This window comes from Dendronephthya gigantea, unplaced genomic scaffold (genome assembly GCF_004324835.1).
Source record: "Dendronephthya gigantea isolate DGI-Jeju-01 unplaced genomic scaffold, DenGig_1.0 000002F, whole genome shotgun sequence".
Lineage (NCBI taxonomy): Eukaryota > Metazoa > Cnidaria > Anthozoa > Malacalcyonacea > Nephtheidae > Dendronephthya > Dendronephthya gigantea.
This window is the reverse complement of record NW_021163012.1, coordinates 2962867-2978533: the sequence shown is the minus strand read 5'-3', so window position 1 is coordinate 2978533 and position 15667 is coordinate 2962867. Positions and strand designations below refer to the sequence as shown.

The 15667-nt window shown below is 37.8% G+C and overlaps 3 protein-coding genes across 3 annotated transcripts; 2 read left to right on the top strand and 1 right to left on the bottom strand.

The window, feature by feature from the left end:
* The first annotated feature begins 1151 nt into the window (after window positions 1-1151).
* On the top strand, window positions 1152-2514 carry LOC114533386 (XK-related protein 6-like). Its single transcript, XM_028554903.1, has one exon. The coding sequence runs from the start codon at window positions 1152-1154 to the stop codon at window positions 2112-2114; it is 963 nt and encodes a 320-aa protein (XP_028410704.1). The 3' UTR covers window positions 2115-2514.
* Window positions 2515-6339: 3825 nt separating this feature from the next.
* LOC114533349 (armadillo repeat-containing protein 2-like) lies at window positions 6340-7646 on the bottom strand. Its single transcript, XM_028554862.1, has 5 exons — window positions 7536-7646; window positions 7332-7454; window positions 7071-7184; window positions 6509-6641; window positions 6340-6424 (listed from the first exon to the last, which is right to left on the bottom strand). The coding sequence occupies exons 1-5, from the start codon at window positions 7630-7632 to the stop codon at window positions 6340-6342; spliced, it is 552 nt and encodes a 183-aa protein (XP_028410663.1). The 5' UTR covers window positions 7633-7646.
* Window positions 7647-10221: 2575 nt separating this feature from the next.
* On the top strand, window positions 10222-12801 carry LOC114535913. Its single transcript, XM_028557252.1, has 2 exons — window positions 10222-10326; window positions 11677-12801. Exon 2 carries the CDS (start codon window positions 11682-11684, stop codon window positions 12681-12683), a length of 1002 nt encoding a protein of 333 aa, XP_028413053.1. The 5' UTR covers window positions 10222-10326; window positions 11677-11681; the 3' UTR covers window positions 12684-12801.
* The last annotated feature ends 2866 nt before the right edge of the window (window positions 12802-15667 follow it).

Here is a 15667-nt window from a genome sequence, read left to right as displayed (position 1 = left end):
CCGGCATTATTCAAGTTTGATAAACAAGCAGAGAGCTTTTGAAAAGCCGGCTCGTTGTTGAAATGTTTGACGAATACTATAGAAGCAACTTCAACTCTTTGTATCTCCGTTTTTTCTCGGATTTAACCTTTGTTTGGTAAGTTCTGTGTAATTTAAACACTGCTGAATACTACCAAGCATCGTTAAGTTACCATTGCGTAGTCAGATGCAAGTATTTCCGCATGCAGTTAACTATGCAGTGGTTTGGGTGCTTTAAATTCAACTGAATATAACAAGTTGTAATGACTGAGCAGACAGATACGTGTGAATTTTAAACGTCTTAACGACCAGAAAGGTTCAGGGGCCAGTTGTTCAAAGCTATAGGTTAGTGCTAACCTTGCTTCGGTTAAATTCAAATCCAGCTTTTTAGTGATATGTGCTTCTGATGAACCACTGTTCGTTTTAAAACTTTAGAACTAAATATGACTTCTATCGGTCTAGAAAATATTCATGAAATAAGATATTGAACTTAAGCTTCAAATCAAGTTGTGAACAGTTTGCCAGCGATATAGTTCAAGGTATATATTATATTGGTTATAATGCGGGTCATATAGTGCATAATTGCATTTATTGCAATTGACGACTTTGCATGCTGGCAAACTATAGTGTCGGGTATAAACATTCATGTTAAATGGTTTTATGTTTGTCCACCCGTGAAATCGTTGCCATGCACGGAAAGGAAAATGGCTTTCCAAAAAGGAAAAGTGTTTGCATATTCATGAACGCTGGGAACGATGCGAAAGCATGATTTCCGTGGATGCATGGGACATAGCGTTTGCTAAAAAACGTAGTAGAATTTCGCTTCATCGTTTCATCCGCTTTAGATGATTGTACAATATACTAAAACCTTGCTTGCCTGCATTTCTAGCGTTCTTTAAAGGGGATTAAGCTAACGGGTTGCACTCCTTTAAATTGAAAGGGCATCTTGTCCCCCACCGCCTCGTGTGAAAAGGAAAGTAGCACGAGTGTCCCTGCTCTCTCCCTTATTTCCATGAAATTGATCACACGTTAAATAGCTGCAAAGCTAATAAAATTTCCAAAATTCAAATGTCTCACTTTCTATTATATAGTTCGCTTCTCTTGTTATAGTCTTCCTGAAGCAATTCCAAAGGATGGAAAAAAAACTGCAACGGTTGAATTTGATGGTGGGCCTGGTCTTGTTTCTGTTCGACTACGGTTCAGACATTTACGTTGCAATTCAATATTGGAATAATGGCGAAATTTGGTGGTTTTCTTTGACTGTCGTTTTTATCAGTGTTCCGTCAATCATCGTCAACATAACAGCCATCATTCAAGTGATAAACGCTTGGAGGTGTATAGCAGCTCTCCTTCAACTATCGATTGTCATTCGCTACTTTGAGGTAATTTCATCGCCTATCGTCGATGGAACCTACTCGCTCGCAAGGCTGCGTTATTTGGAGACAATCACGGAGAGCGCGCCACAATGGTGTCTACAGGTTTACATCATGCTACGACAGTGGTCTTTTCCATCGTATACTATAGTCTCGAGTGTGTTATCATTCCTGTCATTAATATGGAGCATCAGGACACTGGAAAAAGAAAGAGTTGGCGCTTTCGAAGACGATTTCGGCTTTTGCGAAGCATTCGTGTTAGTGATTTGGCAAATGTTTACACTAGTATCAAGACTTTCTGCAATCGTTATTATTAGTTATGTTTTCCGATACGCAGTTTTTTTTCTGGCAGGCCATTGGCTTCTAATGGTGATATATCATGTTTTCTTTCAAAGAATGGGCGAAGATTTTTTAGGATTATTGTTTCTTTCACTCCTTGCTACCTATCCCTCGCTGTTTCACTCCATATCTTTGAACGACATCCTTTCGTGCAAAAGCCCAAAAGCTGAGATGATTGTGGCGTACATTTTCATCGTCGTGGAAAACATCGTCATCGTTGTGTTGTCTTTAACGATTGATATTCCTGACGCAAAACACATGGATGTGTTGAAACCAATTGCGTATGGGTGTCTTATAGGAGGAACATCAATATCATTTATTTTCTTCTGTTGTTTTATATATATAACAAATACTTCTTGGATCAACAGCTTCTCTACGCACTAGGCATCTCACGCAATTTTTTTTTCTCACTCCCCGACACAGCTCACCCAAGCCAAGTATAAATGCCTGATATAAATACATAAGAGATGCCTGCGGAGGAGGCTAGCGCCGCACCTCAATAAAAAAGAAATAATAAGCGCCGCTGTTGAATAAGCGCCGCGGCGCCTATTTAGAAAGATATAAATAAACGCTAAAAAATGTAGAAATAAACGATTCTTTTCTGTAACCTCTACCAAAAGTTCATTCGATTCATCGGCCTTCAGAAAATAATCTATTTGCTCACTTTGAAATAAGCGCCGCTGTCGAATAAGCGCCTTAAATCGATATTTGCAATAACCGCCGCGGCGCTTAATCGATTATTTACGGTAAGTATGTATGAGAAGTATCTGTGTGAAGGACTACGACGGGCTAACCTGTTCCATTCAGTGAACTGTAATAAATAACTGGAACGATATCTCCTTATTGTTTTCGTGAAGTCAAAAAACACGCGTGTCTGGAGGTAAAGTCTCGCCAGTCTCGCAAATTTTTGGCTTCACTCGCGGGTGACTCGCGAGATCACTGCAGATGCAGAGCGAATTTGAAAGAAATTTGATTTTTTGTTTGTTTCATGGTTTTAAATGTTTTTTTTTATGGAATTATAATGGTATTAATCCTAAATTCAACCAGGTGAATTGCTTTACGAATTACAACTGGAGTTGCCATCATCGGATTGGAAACAAATTCTCTTAATGGAACAAGTTTATAGCGATGTGCAATTTTGACAACAATATTTGTACGAAACGGATATCCTAAAAGCTAAAATTTCATCGCAAAATACACTTAGTAGACATTGTTGAATATTATAAGTTTATGTTTATTTAATTTCAAGTGACTAGATGGCAAAAAAGTTGTATTAATTGTAAAGTAAAACAAATATTCCTGCATTGTTACGCTAGGCTCTACGCTTTTTCCTTGCAAAGAACCGTCTTACTCCGCATTTCCAAAAATAGGTCCATAAAATGCATTCTACTAACGTCAAGAATGTCTCAGCCGGCTGTAAGCACTAACAAAATCAGTTATTTAACTCCCTAAAAAAATTTTTCGGGGAGTTTTTATCAAATTTACGAAATCACAAAAAAACATTTTGTTTTGGCCGTGTTTGTTTTTGCGTGTTTTTGGGGTGACTTAGCTTCAACTTCCTGTCAGAAGGCAGTTCCAGTTATATTCATTTCACTGGTTCCATTAACTATTAAGTATATGTTTAGAGGACCTCGCCACAGAAGTAAGCTATTGATTTTATATTGTTGTTTAGGTAATATTATTAGGGGTAATTTAGATCACACGTGCGAACTTGATCGGAACTACATATGCATGTTTTTTTTTTAATATTCTTTGTATTAATTTGTTCTAATTCTAGATCGAATTGTTTAATATAATTTATAATAAGATTTGCGAGTTTCCTTGGACATGAGCTTATTCTAAAATTGTGCTAACCGGTCGTCTTGGACCCGACGAAACACTTCTTAACTGTTGTAGATGTAAGAGTGTTCAATACAATTTTCGTAGAACGATATTCATCTTGGATGATTGCAAGATGCATGAAACTTTAAGTAGCAACTAAACTGTTTTAAGATTAAATAAATAAATATATATATATATATTAATATATATATATATATATATATATATATATGCATCTACATGCATAGTTAAATCCACGTCAACTCAGAAATACACGACTCTGATTAGCCAATTCTGCTCTTTTAAAACTACATTCAAAAGTAAACTAGTCTAGAGTTTTATACTTTGAGTACGAGATTGAACCATATGAAGGAATTGGATCTTTGTGCGAAGGGTACACAGGTTTGCTGTCTGCGGGCAATGTCAATGTTTATGGCTAATTTATCCCAATTGCAGAGTCCTAATGAACATTTTTTGGAAGGGGAACTGAAAACTGTTTTAGACGATGTGGTGTCATGCATGCTTTTTGGATTACAGGGAAAGCCACATTCCAGGCTCTAAAGGTGACATTTCTTCCAAATGACGAACAGCAGCTTGATAAGGACAAATTGACAATGACAATTGATAATGACAAATTTTTGCGAGTTTACTAAATGTGGGATGTTCCGCTTTTTCTAAGGTATGCTAAACATTTTCTCTACTATGCAACTGGCCTGTTAACAACGACATTACACCTGGATACGAGGCTGATCAGTGGAGACCTAGCAAGTGGGATGCTTACAAGATTGATATCTCGAGAAACTACAATTAAGGAATAAACAGCGAGATTTTGAGTGTTTTTCAAAAAGTATCTTCACACGCACATGTCACAAGTGATACGCACCATGCAATAATTTAAAAGCGTCATTATATATGTATGTATATATTAAACTTACGTTTTCTTTGAATAAGTTAATGAATTCTTCGTCTTTATCTTACACTAGGATACACGCGCCTTCTGACAACAGATCAGCGGTTTAACTCCATCCGGGGGGGGAGTGTCCTCGATTTCCTAAAATTTGCTTACCCGCACTCATTGAACTCTTATACAACTGGAGCGATAATCGGAGAAAAAGACGATATGTTTACCTGAAGCCAAAATAGTTTTTCTGATTTTTGAGCTTAAATACTCAGCCGTAAACATCAGCTAGTAAATCATACTAAAGCTATTGAAAGTCGCAATTCGGTGCAGAAATTTCAAGACTTGAAAGCAACTGCTATTTTACACAACTAAAATTTCAGTCAGGGGCGTAACTAGAACGATAATTGGGGGGTGAATATTCATAAGTTTCTTCTGCCCGACGGATTTCTATTGTGAGCTATTGCACTTACAAAAGAAATCCGAAGATATCAGTCTTCAATTTCTCCCCCCCATTAAGTTATCGTTTCAGTTATAATAGAGATCACCGCCCGCATCAGCACAGTGTGATACGCCTTAAAATGGCTCCTCCAAGGGGACTAGGTCCGATTCCTTGGATTCAATTTTTTGTAATAAGTGTTCGCCGACCAACTCGAAATTTTCCTTCCACGTTTCGCGAAGAAGTGTTTGAACAGATGGGTCTATCTTTCGCGAACTTACATAATCGAAAGCCGTCTCCTCGTCTGGAAATGAAATACGATTTTAACTTGGACATTTTCAACCTGCATGAGCACCAGGGAACAGCGTGGCAACGCATTCAAACAACTTAATTAGCATTAAATGCGGTATAGCAACAGCCTGAAATATACAAAAACATTCCTCGACGTTTCGACCTAAGGGCCTTCGTCAGGCGTCTTAAGCCCGTTTTTCACGAGGCGAATATATTCGCGCGAACAGATAATAAGTAGAAAGCGTTTCTACTTTTTCGCGGCGAATTTTTTCAATCACATTACATTATTCCAGATATCGCTTCGCATCGCGCGAGTGTCTAGTGGAAAACGGGCTTTGGCTCTTCCTGACGCCCTGAAAGGCCTTTAGGTCGAAACTTTGAGAAGTGTTTTTGTATAATTCAGACGGTTTTTAGACCATTTTTGGCAGACCTTTGGCTGCTTGGCAGGAAGTACAGCAATAGACACTGTTTCCCAAGGCCTGTCGAAAAGTTTAGATACGCATGAAAGAAAGCTTACCAAGATATTCCCGCAGTAAATCTGTCAGCACAATGGTTTCTTCCTCTCCAAATGCTTCGTAAACGTTGCACATCCTTTCACTAAAACAACACGCACGCTTTGCTGGTGAAAACATTGAACATTGCGTCGCAGGGGCCGGTTGTATCAAGCCCGTTTAGCTTAAACGGCGGATTAGTCAAAATTTAATAACACTCTTACATCTCTCTTGAATGAGTTAACTTGAATATTGTGCACTGAATATGTAGTTGCAAACATTATCTTTGTATTAAGGTCAAAAATATTTTGTTCGCTTGTTGAATAAAACGGCAGAATTGCTTTCTATTTTGAACTTATCCACCGTTTAAGCTAAACGGGCTTGATACAACCGGCCCCAGATCTGCATTGAAAATCTGTATTATGTGTATAGGCTTATTTTCGATCTGGATAAGGGGTTGCAACTAGCTAACCGTCGACCCAAATGTGGTAGTTTCCACCCGTAATACAAAATCATCTGATAGGTTAATACCCTAGATTCAACGCATCTGATTGGTTGATAATCTAAATTCAACGCATGTGGCAGATATTTCTACCACAGCTTCTTTGGAAACACTTTATACACATTCGATCTATGATTCGATGTACCTACAACAAATTAGGCGTTCTCTTACCCATAGTTCCATAACGTTTGACAAACCATTGCCGCGAGCTGCCAATCAATTTTGCCGAAATCTCTGAGAACATCGATCAGCCTGCAATGGAGATATCGAAAGTCAACCATCAGGAGAGGAATTGCTGGACAAATCCGTTGGAGTTATTGATTATAGATTACATACTTCTTAATGCCGCCTTCCTCTTTGAGGACTGAACGTTTCTCAGGGTCGACCATTAAATTGATTAGCACGCCACAGGCTGTGTACACGATCTCATGACTGCCTGAGTCCAGCAATGATATCATCATCTCATCAACTGAAAAAAAATTATCATTGTATAGACATTCCACTGGACCTCTAGTGAATAGTGATGGCACTGATTCAAGACTGCTTAGGCAATCTAGTATGGAAGAAGTGATTGTTTAGTTTAGGTTTCCTCCTGTAGTAAAACTGGGTTAATAAGAGATGATCTTTTCTGGAAATCTAGGAAGAATAGTTTAGAACTGATAGAGTTATCCAATATAAATAAAGTTAATTTAGTTTAGGTTTCCTCCTGTAGTAACACTGGATCAATCAGAGATGATCCTTACTGGACCTCTAGGAAGAACAGTTAAGAAATGATAGAGCTATCCAGTATAAATAAATTTAGTTTAGTTTAGGTGTGAATCAATAAGAGATGGTAGGAGGTCCACGCAGCTGTTCGTAGTTAGTGGGGATGGCACTGCAAAAGATTTTTACGGCATACCTTTGTGGCTGGATAATATGTCTCGAACATCTTTGAAGCGAGAAAAATTTCCAAAAACACGCGAGACCTCGAGAATGGCGTCCATATTATCGGCTACCAACATTCCCATCAATACTGCGGAAGAGTGAAATACCGTTACCATGCATGATACAACATTATCCCCCATTATCCTACATTATCCACATAATGCTCCTTAAGGTAGGTGCGTCAACATCACCGATATTACGAGGATATTTTGAAGGTTAAAAAAGCATATCATACATTGTGTTACAGTGCTACGTTTCACTGCTAAAGCCGTGTTTTCTTCAGCGTAATAGGAAAGATTGCTGATGGTAGCGATAGTATTAAGAACCAACTCATCGCTGGTAGTAAAATCTTTGACTTCTAAATAGAAAAGGTGATGATGCTTACGATAAGATTATGTCACAGGATTGCAAAGAACTACCTTATCATAAGTCACCGTACCTAAGACTTGCACTAAAAGTTCTACTATTTCCATGTTCTTTGCAATATCAGGCCCAACTTCGGGATGAATTGAAAGATTTGCTATGACTCGTACCATCTAGACAATAAGATGTAGTTTTTCATATATATTACAAGGATCGATATTTCAAGGTTTTTATACCAGAGGTGTATGAATCAAGGTGGGTGGAGAGTTGTAAGTTCCAAGCGCAGATCGCCCGTCCACGGAGCGCAAGCTAATAGCTAGGGGTATACATAATAATGATCCTTGTATATAGTTAAATGAAATGAAATTTATTTAGTTTCACACATAAAGCAAGTTCTGTACATTAGCTATCCTAATACTGAACTTGCCAGACACAATTCAACATACAGATAAATAACACGATCAACTGGCAAGGCAAACGCAACAGTTACACCAATTACCGTGTTCTACATAAACATTAATATACGTGCATTCATATAAAAAACCCCTTTGCAATCAAATCCTCATGCAGAGCGTTCCAGACTCTAGTTCACTATGAGGTAGAATGTTTGATATGGTGATATGGTTTACACTAGTATTACCTTTTGCACTCAACGCGCAACGTTTAACGCCTTTCAGCGGGTCCTACTGCAACATACAATACGCTACACTCATTACTGAAAAATGATCGTTGAAAATTACTTCGAAGCAATTATAGAATACCCTGCCAACTCAAAGCTTACATACTTTTTGGACGTGGCTACAATCCCGTCGCTTCCTAAACAAAACCTACACATGGGCAAAGTTATTTATCTATAACATATAGTGTCGTACATTGGCTACCCTATACTTACGTGGCTAAACCTTGTCTGTAACTAGCTACCTTTGCTACGTTGCTACCTTTGCTACGTTGCTACCTTTGCTACGTTGCTACCTTTGCTACGTGGCTACCTTGGCTACGTGGCTACCTTTGCTACGTGGCTACCTTTGCTACGTGGCTACCTTGGCTACGTGGCTTGGCTACCTTTGCTACGTCACGGGCTACCTTGGCTACGTGGCTACGTTGGCATCAAAATTGGGGGTATCGGTAAAAGAGTTCAAATAGATGAAACAAAAGTCGGCAAGAGAAAGTATCATCGAGGCCATTTAGTCGAAGGCCAATGGGTTTTCGGAGGCATATATAGAGGAACAATCAAGAAATTCCTTCATCGTACCAGTAGAAGATTGGTCGGCCTCGCACAAACTTTAATATTGCCAGGAACAACTATAATATCCGATTGCTGGAAAGGCTATATAAATCTCGAGAATTATGGATACATACACAAAACAGTCAATCACTCACAAGAATTCGTTAATATTGAAGGTGACCACACAAATAAAATAGAAGGGCATTGGCGTCAATTAAAATCCAACCTACCTACACATGGGCGAAAGAAAGACCATTATGCCTCATACTTCGCAGAGTTTATGTGGAAATATAAGCATCACGATGACGACTGCTTCCTAACCTTTCTCCAAGACGTGAAGAAACTATACAATCCTACAACTACCGAATAAATGTAACTCAACCTATGAAATGATGCAAACAATTTCGCTGGAATAACTATCTTGTCTCAAATTTGATAAACAATAATATGCATATTAAACGATATCGGTATTACTTATTGAAGTACTATGAATTATTATTATATTAAGAATTATTATATTACTTATTAGTACTTATTGAAACTACTGTGTGTAATTACATGTAGCCCCGTATCCACGTAGCCAATTATATTTATATGCTGTTTCTTATGCCAGGGTATTCTATAATTGTACCATTACCTCGGTAGTTCTCCCTGCATGAATTCATACTAAAAGCTTTTTTCCAAGAGGTCATACCCCCTTCCGCCTCTTTACAAAATGCAAATTTGAGTGGGACATAACTTTCCTTCATTAAGTTGTAAACAATCAAATAAGGACAATCATTGGACGAAGGGTTGACACCAACACTTATCTCATATCCACAGGCCCAAAACGTCCCTGAGTTTAACTCGCTGCCATTTGCTAGAGCAGTATTATAATCCTCTTCCGTAACAACGAATTTGTACTGGACGATTAATTCCCTAGTGGTCTTCCTTGATACCGGTCCACTTTCGAACAGTTTCTTTTGCTCCGGAGGTAGTGCATGGTAGGTTAAACCACCGTGGTAGTACTCGCTGAAGTTGCGCATCTGTGTTGCAATCGGATGGTTTTTGATCACGTTGTAAAGGTAGTCAATTGTGACCAGTTTAAATCGCACCACAGCCAGGAGGTCTTCGGGGGGCTCCAAACGAGCAGGATCTACTTCGTTTGTCTCCATCCAGTACATCAAGGCATGGAATACGGTGTTTTCTGATTGCATAATCAAATCATCGCTGCTCAGGATATATTTCAGACAAGCTTCTGACAGATTGCTAAATTTTTCTGAATGCCAGTTCTCATCTAAAGGACTAAATTTTTTGACAAGGACGTACCGGACGTAAAGTCGATAACACGTCTTCAATATCGTCCATATTGAGGAGATATTTCATGGAAGCTTTGAAGGATTCCATGCAGAGATTCTCATTCCGAGTATTAAAGATTCCGGAGATTCTCATTCCGAGTATTAAAGATTCCGGAGATTCTCATTCCGAGTATCAAAGATTCTGGAGATTCTCATTCCAGGTATTATCTTATCACGAAACATATAAAAACTTGCGAAATTTAATATTCGTCATTTCATGTCAAAACCACTGGTCAAAACAGCTACAGCCTGAGAAGATCTTTGTGGGGCACACAAGAAGATAAAGTTTAGTGGAACGTTTATTGGTACGTTTTTAAAACACTTCATAGTTTAAAACAAAAATATTAATACACTGGGTATTTCGATATAAACGAACTTAAACATTCCGTAAAGTGTTATATTTTGAGACGAATTAGCGACAATCAATGTTCAAAAGGCTTATCCCACTTGTAAGATTGCAGGACGTGGAAATATTAATCCAACGCGAGAAATACATTGCGTTATATTCAATTTCTTACGCCTGTATTCTAAAAGCTCACTCACACTCAAACTCATTGAGTGGGAGATCTTAATCCTCTCATAACGTTTCAATGGCGGTATTCCGAGTCGAATAGAGGTTTGATTTTCAGTGATTTACCTTATATCTTTCCATCTATTCAGAGAAAACTTTCTCATTGATCAGCATTAACAAAATTTATATGTCACACTCAATGAGTGTGAGTGTGAGTGAGCTTTTTGAATACAGGCGTTAAAGTTTGTTATGCTCCTATTTGGCTTTTTCTACATTATAGCTAGTTCCAATTTAAATAGTAAACGCAATTAATTTTGTTTATTTAAAGTAGGTATTGCAAGTTTACATATTATGAAGTATTTCCCCCCAAATTAGGTAGCTATTTTCTCTTAGTAGCGTTATCTGAGGTATTTATACAATTTCCAGCAAAGTGTGTATATTGAGACGAATTAACCATTTTATTTTCAAGTGGCAAGAAAGGGGAACTAGTTGACACTGTTGCCACGTCGTACACTATTTGAACATGAAAGCGGTCAAGCAACAATAACACAATTAAAAGGAACCATTTACAATTAGTGAACACATAATTACACACTTTTATAAGGTATAGGGTTTTAAATGAAAAGTCTTGTATGAAATATGACATTTAATTTTTTCCTCAGCCTGTTGATTGTTTATTCTGTTGAAATGCTGTTATATACACTTAAATTTGACAGCATTGCCATTGGGATTGATTAGCTGCGCAATGCCGATATATTTCCCTGTAACTTTAGTAGTTATCTTTGTGTCCATTCAGCTGAAATTTGAAATCAAAACTTAATTTTTAACAGTATTTTGAATAATTAAATTTTAATGATTAAATTTTAACGCTTACGAAAACTGAATCCTGGACATTAGGAGTGTTATATTACTTGCATGATTTACCCCAACTATCTTTTGTTCCCAAGAAGAATTAATTCTTTTATACCTTGCTTTATTAGCAGTTATTAACCGACGTTATTTCAAATAATTACATATTACAAATTGCCTTTTCATTGGTTTTTCTATCCATCATTTTAATGAGTTCTAGTCTGTCACTTTTTCATGGAAAAAATATTTCAAGGGCGCATAAACTATGTGATGTGTTCCATTTTCTTGTTTATAGAGAAGATGTCAGTTAGCAAAATGAAAACATCCAGTTCTGAAGTTACCACTTTGAAAGAAAGTTTGGCAGAAATACCAATCGACATGCGCGATTTCTCCTTAGCGATGCGATCGCTTTATTCCGACAAAGCTGTTGGCACCACCACCGATGCTGCCAGGAAATTCAGGGCGCTTCGAGATGACACAAGGCAAGATGCTGTCGTATTTTTAAAATGCATTCTGCCTATTTCCACAAAGTTTGTTATGTCCATAAAAGCCTATTTCGAGTATTATGAAGCTCTCACTTATGAAGAGTGGTGCGATATGCTGGCAGACATTCTCGAAGAGACAACAACTTATAAGGAAGTTGCGCAGGCAGTTGTTGGAATGTACGAAAGTATCATGGTTCCTTTAAAGAAACGCGAGGACGAGGCGAAGCTGCTTATTACAGAATTCAAAGATCTTCAAGTAGAATTTGAAAGGCAAAGAAAAGCATTAGAATCAGCGGCCAATTCTAAGAGGAAATGGTCTGCTTTTCTTGCTTTCGTTCCTTTCGTTAATGTAATTGCCACCCCTATATTGGAAGCTCAGGCAGATTCAGATCTGGCAAAAGCAGTTGCAGCCGCACAGCAATCAAAAGTCAATGAAGCTGCAACAATCGTTGTCGCCCATACCTTGATACCTGCTCTTTCCAACTTCATCAATGGTTTGACAAAAGCAGCCGGATTCTTTCAAGTCATGGAACATGAATTGGAATTATTTGGCGAGAAAGCAGAGAAGGGCGTGGCATCTCCCAAGAGGCTTCATTACAAAGTTATGAGTAAAGAAGCTAAAGAAATTCAAAGTCTTTGTCAGGGATTTTATGCGATACTTCCTGCAGTTCGTACCGACTTTGAAGCAATTCCAGCTGAAGGAACCGACCAAAACTATGTTGACAAATGGTTGGAAAAAACGTTGGACGAAATCCAGAAGAAACGAAAAAGCACATTTGAGTTTATCAGGGATGGCTTCAAAAAAGCCCTACAGTGACATTTCAGTTCAGTGTTAATTAATTAGATTCATCGCAGGCGGAACGAAATTGCAGTCCGACTGTACTTTCTTTGTCACACTTTTTACGTATTGAGAATAAAAATAGTTAACTTGAAAATCAAGAGTCTGAGTTGTTATATTTTAAAATCTTTACATATTCAAGTTACTAGAATTAGGTATACAGTACATGCCAAATCACATGAAATCACATTTTTGCGACAGCAAAAAGTGCTCCACAGTACAACTTTTTTGAAAGAAACATAAGATGGGGAATTTGAAGATATAAAATTAATTTCAACTTACATTTCTCCGTCATATAACGTTTTTCTTCGTTGATCTCGGTTTTAAGCAAGCCGATTCAAGCCCATATCTCAAACAGTGCCGTAAATCCTTTGGGGGGGGGGGGGTTGGTTCACCCCGCCAACGTTTAAAGTGAGCAGTTTTGTCGGGCAAAAATGAGTACTAAAAAATCATCGGGCATGAAAATGTTTTGAACAGAATTTAACATTTCGAAAATCCAAAGGTGAAACATTGTTACTACACCTTTTCTGGCTAATTCTGATTTCTGTGGTGTCAGCTCATATCATTTTGTGTATCATATTACATTACAAAATTCCCGACAAAGTCGTATTGTAAAAAGCCGATTTTGTTAGTAATAAAATACGACATTTATACGTTGTAACTCGCCTTTCATAGAACTCACCTTTTGAAATACCGCAGATTTCCGCCGGAAATAACATCGTTGTAGAAAACATCGTCATCGTTGTGTTGTCTTTAACGATTGATATTCCCGACATATTCCTGACATTCACATGGATGTGTTGAAACCAATTGTTTATGGGTGCATTATAGGAGGAACAGTAGTATCATATCTTTTCTTCGCTCGTTACAATAAAGTTTAGAAATGTTAACTTATAAGTTATCAAAAGTCTTCTATTTCATAGAGATTATAAATTACACTAGTGTTATTTATAATCTCTATGTTCTAATAATATATACTGAGGCACCGACCTCTATCGTCTGAATTAGATCGATCATTCTAAACCTTAAAATCGGTGAGACATGAATATATATATATATATATATATATATATATATATATATATATATATATATATATATATATATATATATATATAAAACCTTAAATGTGAAACATATAAATCAAGCAGTTTGCATTAGATTTATATCTGTATAAATTTTCGTCCAATCGACATCCAATAATAAAGGAATACTAAATGGTTTTTCGTGCAGGATTGCGTGATACTGCACGCGGGAAATTGCGAGACTTTCGGAAAGCGTGAAAAAGCACTCGCCGTATTTTTCTTATAAACTGATATAACTACAATGAAACGACGGTCAAATTTCCCGCGCAAAGCGGCATTGTAAACTTTGCAGTACAGGATTGTTTCATACTGCACACCTACAAACCAATCAAATTACGTGTTTCATTGTAGTTATTATATATAAACCTTAATTTCTGAATTCTTTATTCTTCCTCACGATGGGTGTCCTTGCTGGTTGACTAAACCTGAATTCATCCGGCATTATTCAAGTTTGATAAACAAGCAGAGAGCTTGTGAAAAGCCGGCTCGTTGTTGAATTATTTGACGAATACTATAGAAGCAACTTCAACTCTTTGTATCTCGGTTTTTTCCCGATTTAACCTTTGTTTGTTTGGTAAGTTCTGTGTATTTTAAACACTGCTGAAGGCTACCGAGTATCGTTGAGTTACCATTGCGTAGTCAGATGCAAGTATTTCCGCATGCAGTTAACTTTGCAGTCGTTTGGGTGCTTTAAATCCAACTGAATATAACAAGTTGTAATGACTGAGCAGACAGATACGTGCGAATTTTCAGTCTTAACGATCAGAAAGGCTCAGGGGCCAGGTGTTCAAAGCTATAGGTTAGCGCTAACCGGCTTTTGAACATCCGGTCACAGAACGTTAGCGTGACATATTAATGTTTTTTTCTATCGGCTGTCACGTGTAATGACTAATGTCCACGTCACAAGGCAAATTCACACTGAGACAACCATTATAGTTTTCTGCGCAGGACTGTTGCAAGCAATCGACCTACTACTATATATATCCGACTTGTTCTCGGTGTAAATCAAGCACACAACTCGTCTGTGCGTTGTGTAGTCACATGCAAAAATCAGGTTGTAAACAGCTAGGTTGTCAACGAAAATCTTGGTCAAAGACAAAGTGTTGGTCATATACACTTGCGGTCAAAAAGAACTGCTCAAAACAAGTTAAAATGCTCTCAAATGAACGTAACTGCATGTCCCTCTAACAATATATACGAGTAAATATAGACTAGATTACATGTCTGTCCCTACTGCCCCCCCCTACTTCCATGAATCTGACTACTGAATAACCAGGCGTTGGGTAAAATCTAAAATTCTAATGTTTCAGTGCTCCTGAAGTTCTAAACGATGAAATCCAAGCTACAACGGTTGAATTTAATGGTAGGCCTGGTCTTGTTTCTGTTTGACTACGGCTCAGACATTTACGTTGCAGTTCAATATTGGAATAATGGCGAGATTTGGTGGTTTTCTTTAACCATGGTTTTTATCAGCGTTCCGTCAATCATCGTCAACATAACAGCCATCATACAGGTGATAAACCTTTGGAGGTGTATAGTAGCTCTCCTTCAACTATCGATTGTTGTTCATTACGTGGAAGTACTTGTGTCGCCAGACTCCGAGCGTATTTACTCGCTCGCAAAGCTGCGTTATTTGGAGACAATTATGGAAAGCGCGCCACAATGGTGTCTACAGGTTTACATCATGCTACGACAGTGGTCTTTTCCATCGTATACTATAGTCTCGAGTGTGTTATCATTCCTGTCATTAATATGGAGCATCAAGACACTGGAAAAGGCAAGAACTGCTCATGAAGGAGACTATTTTAGCTGTTGCGAAGCATTCGTGTTCGTGATTTGGCAAATGTTTACACTAATATCCAGACTTTCTGCAATCGT

Excerpts from the sequence above, each read along its gene's own strand:
- LOC114535913 (XM_028557252.1), top strand. The coding sequence starts at position 11,682 with ATGTCAGTTAGCAAAATGAAAACATCCAGTTCTGAAGTTACCACTTTG.
- LOC114533349 (XM_028554862.1), bottom strand. The coding sequence starts at position 7,632 with ATGGTACGAGTCATAGCAAATCTTTCAATTCATCCCGAAGTTGGGCCT. Across the intron at positions 7,455-7,535 it reads ACTTTTAGTGCAAGTCTTAG|AAGTCAAAGATTTTACTACC; the intron begins GTACGGTGACTT and ends TTTTCTATTTAG. Across the intron at positions 7,185-7,331 it reads ACGTAGCACTGTAACACAAT|TATTGATGGGAATGTTGGTA; the intron begins GTATGATATGCT and ends ACTCTTCCGCAG.
- LOC114533386 (XM_028554903.1), top strand. The coding sequence starts at position 1,152 with ATGGAAAAAAAACTGCAACGGTTGAATTTGATGGTGGGCCTGGTCTTG.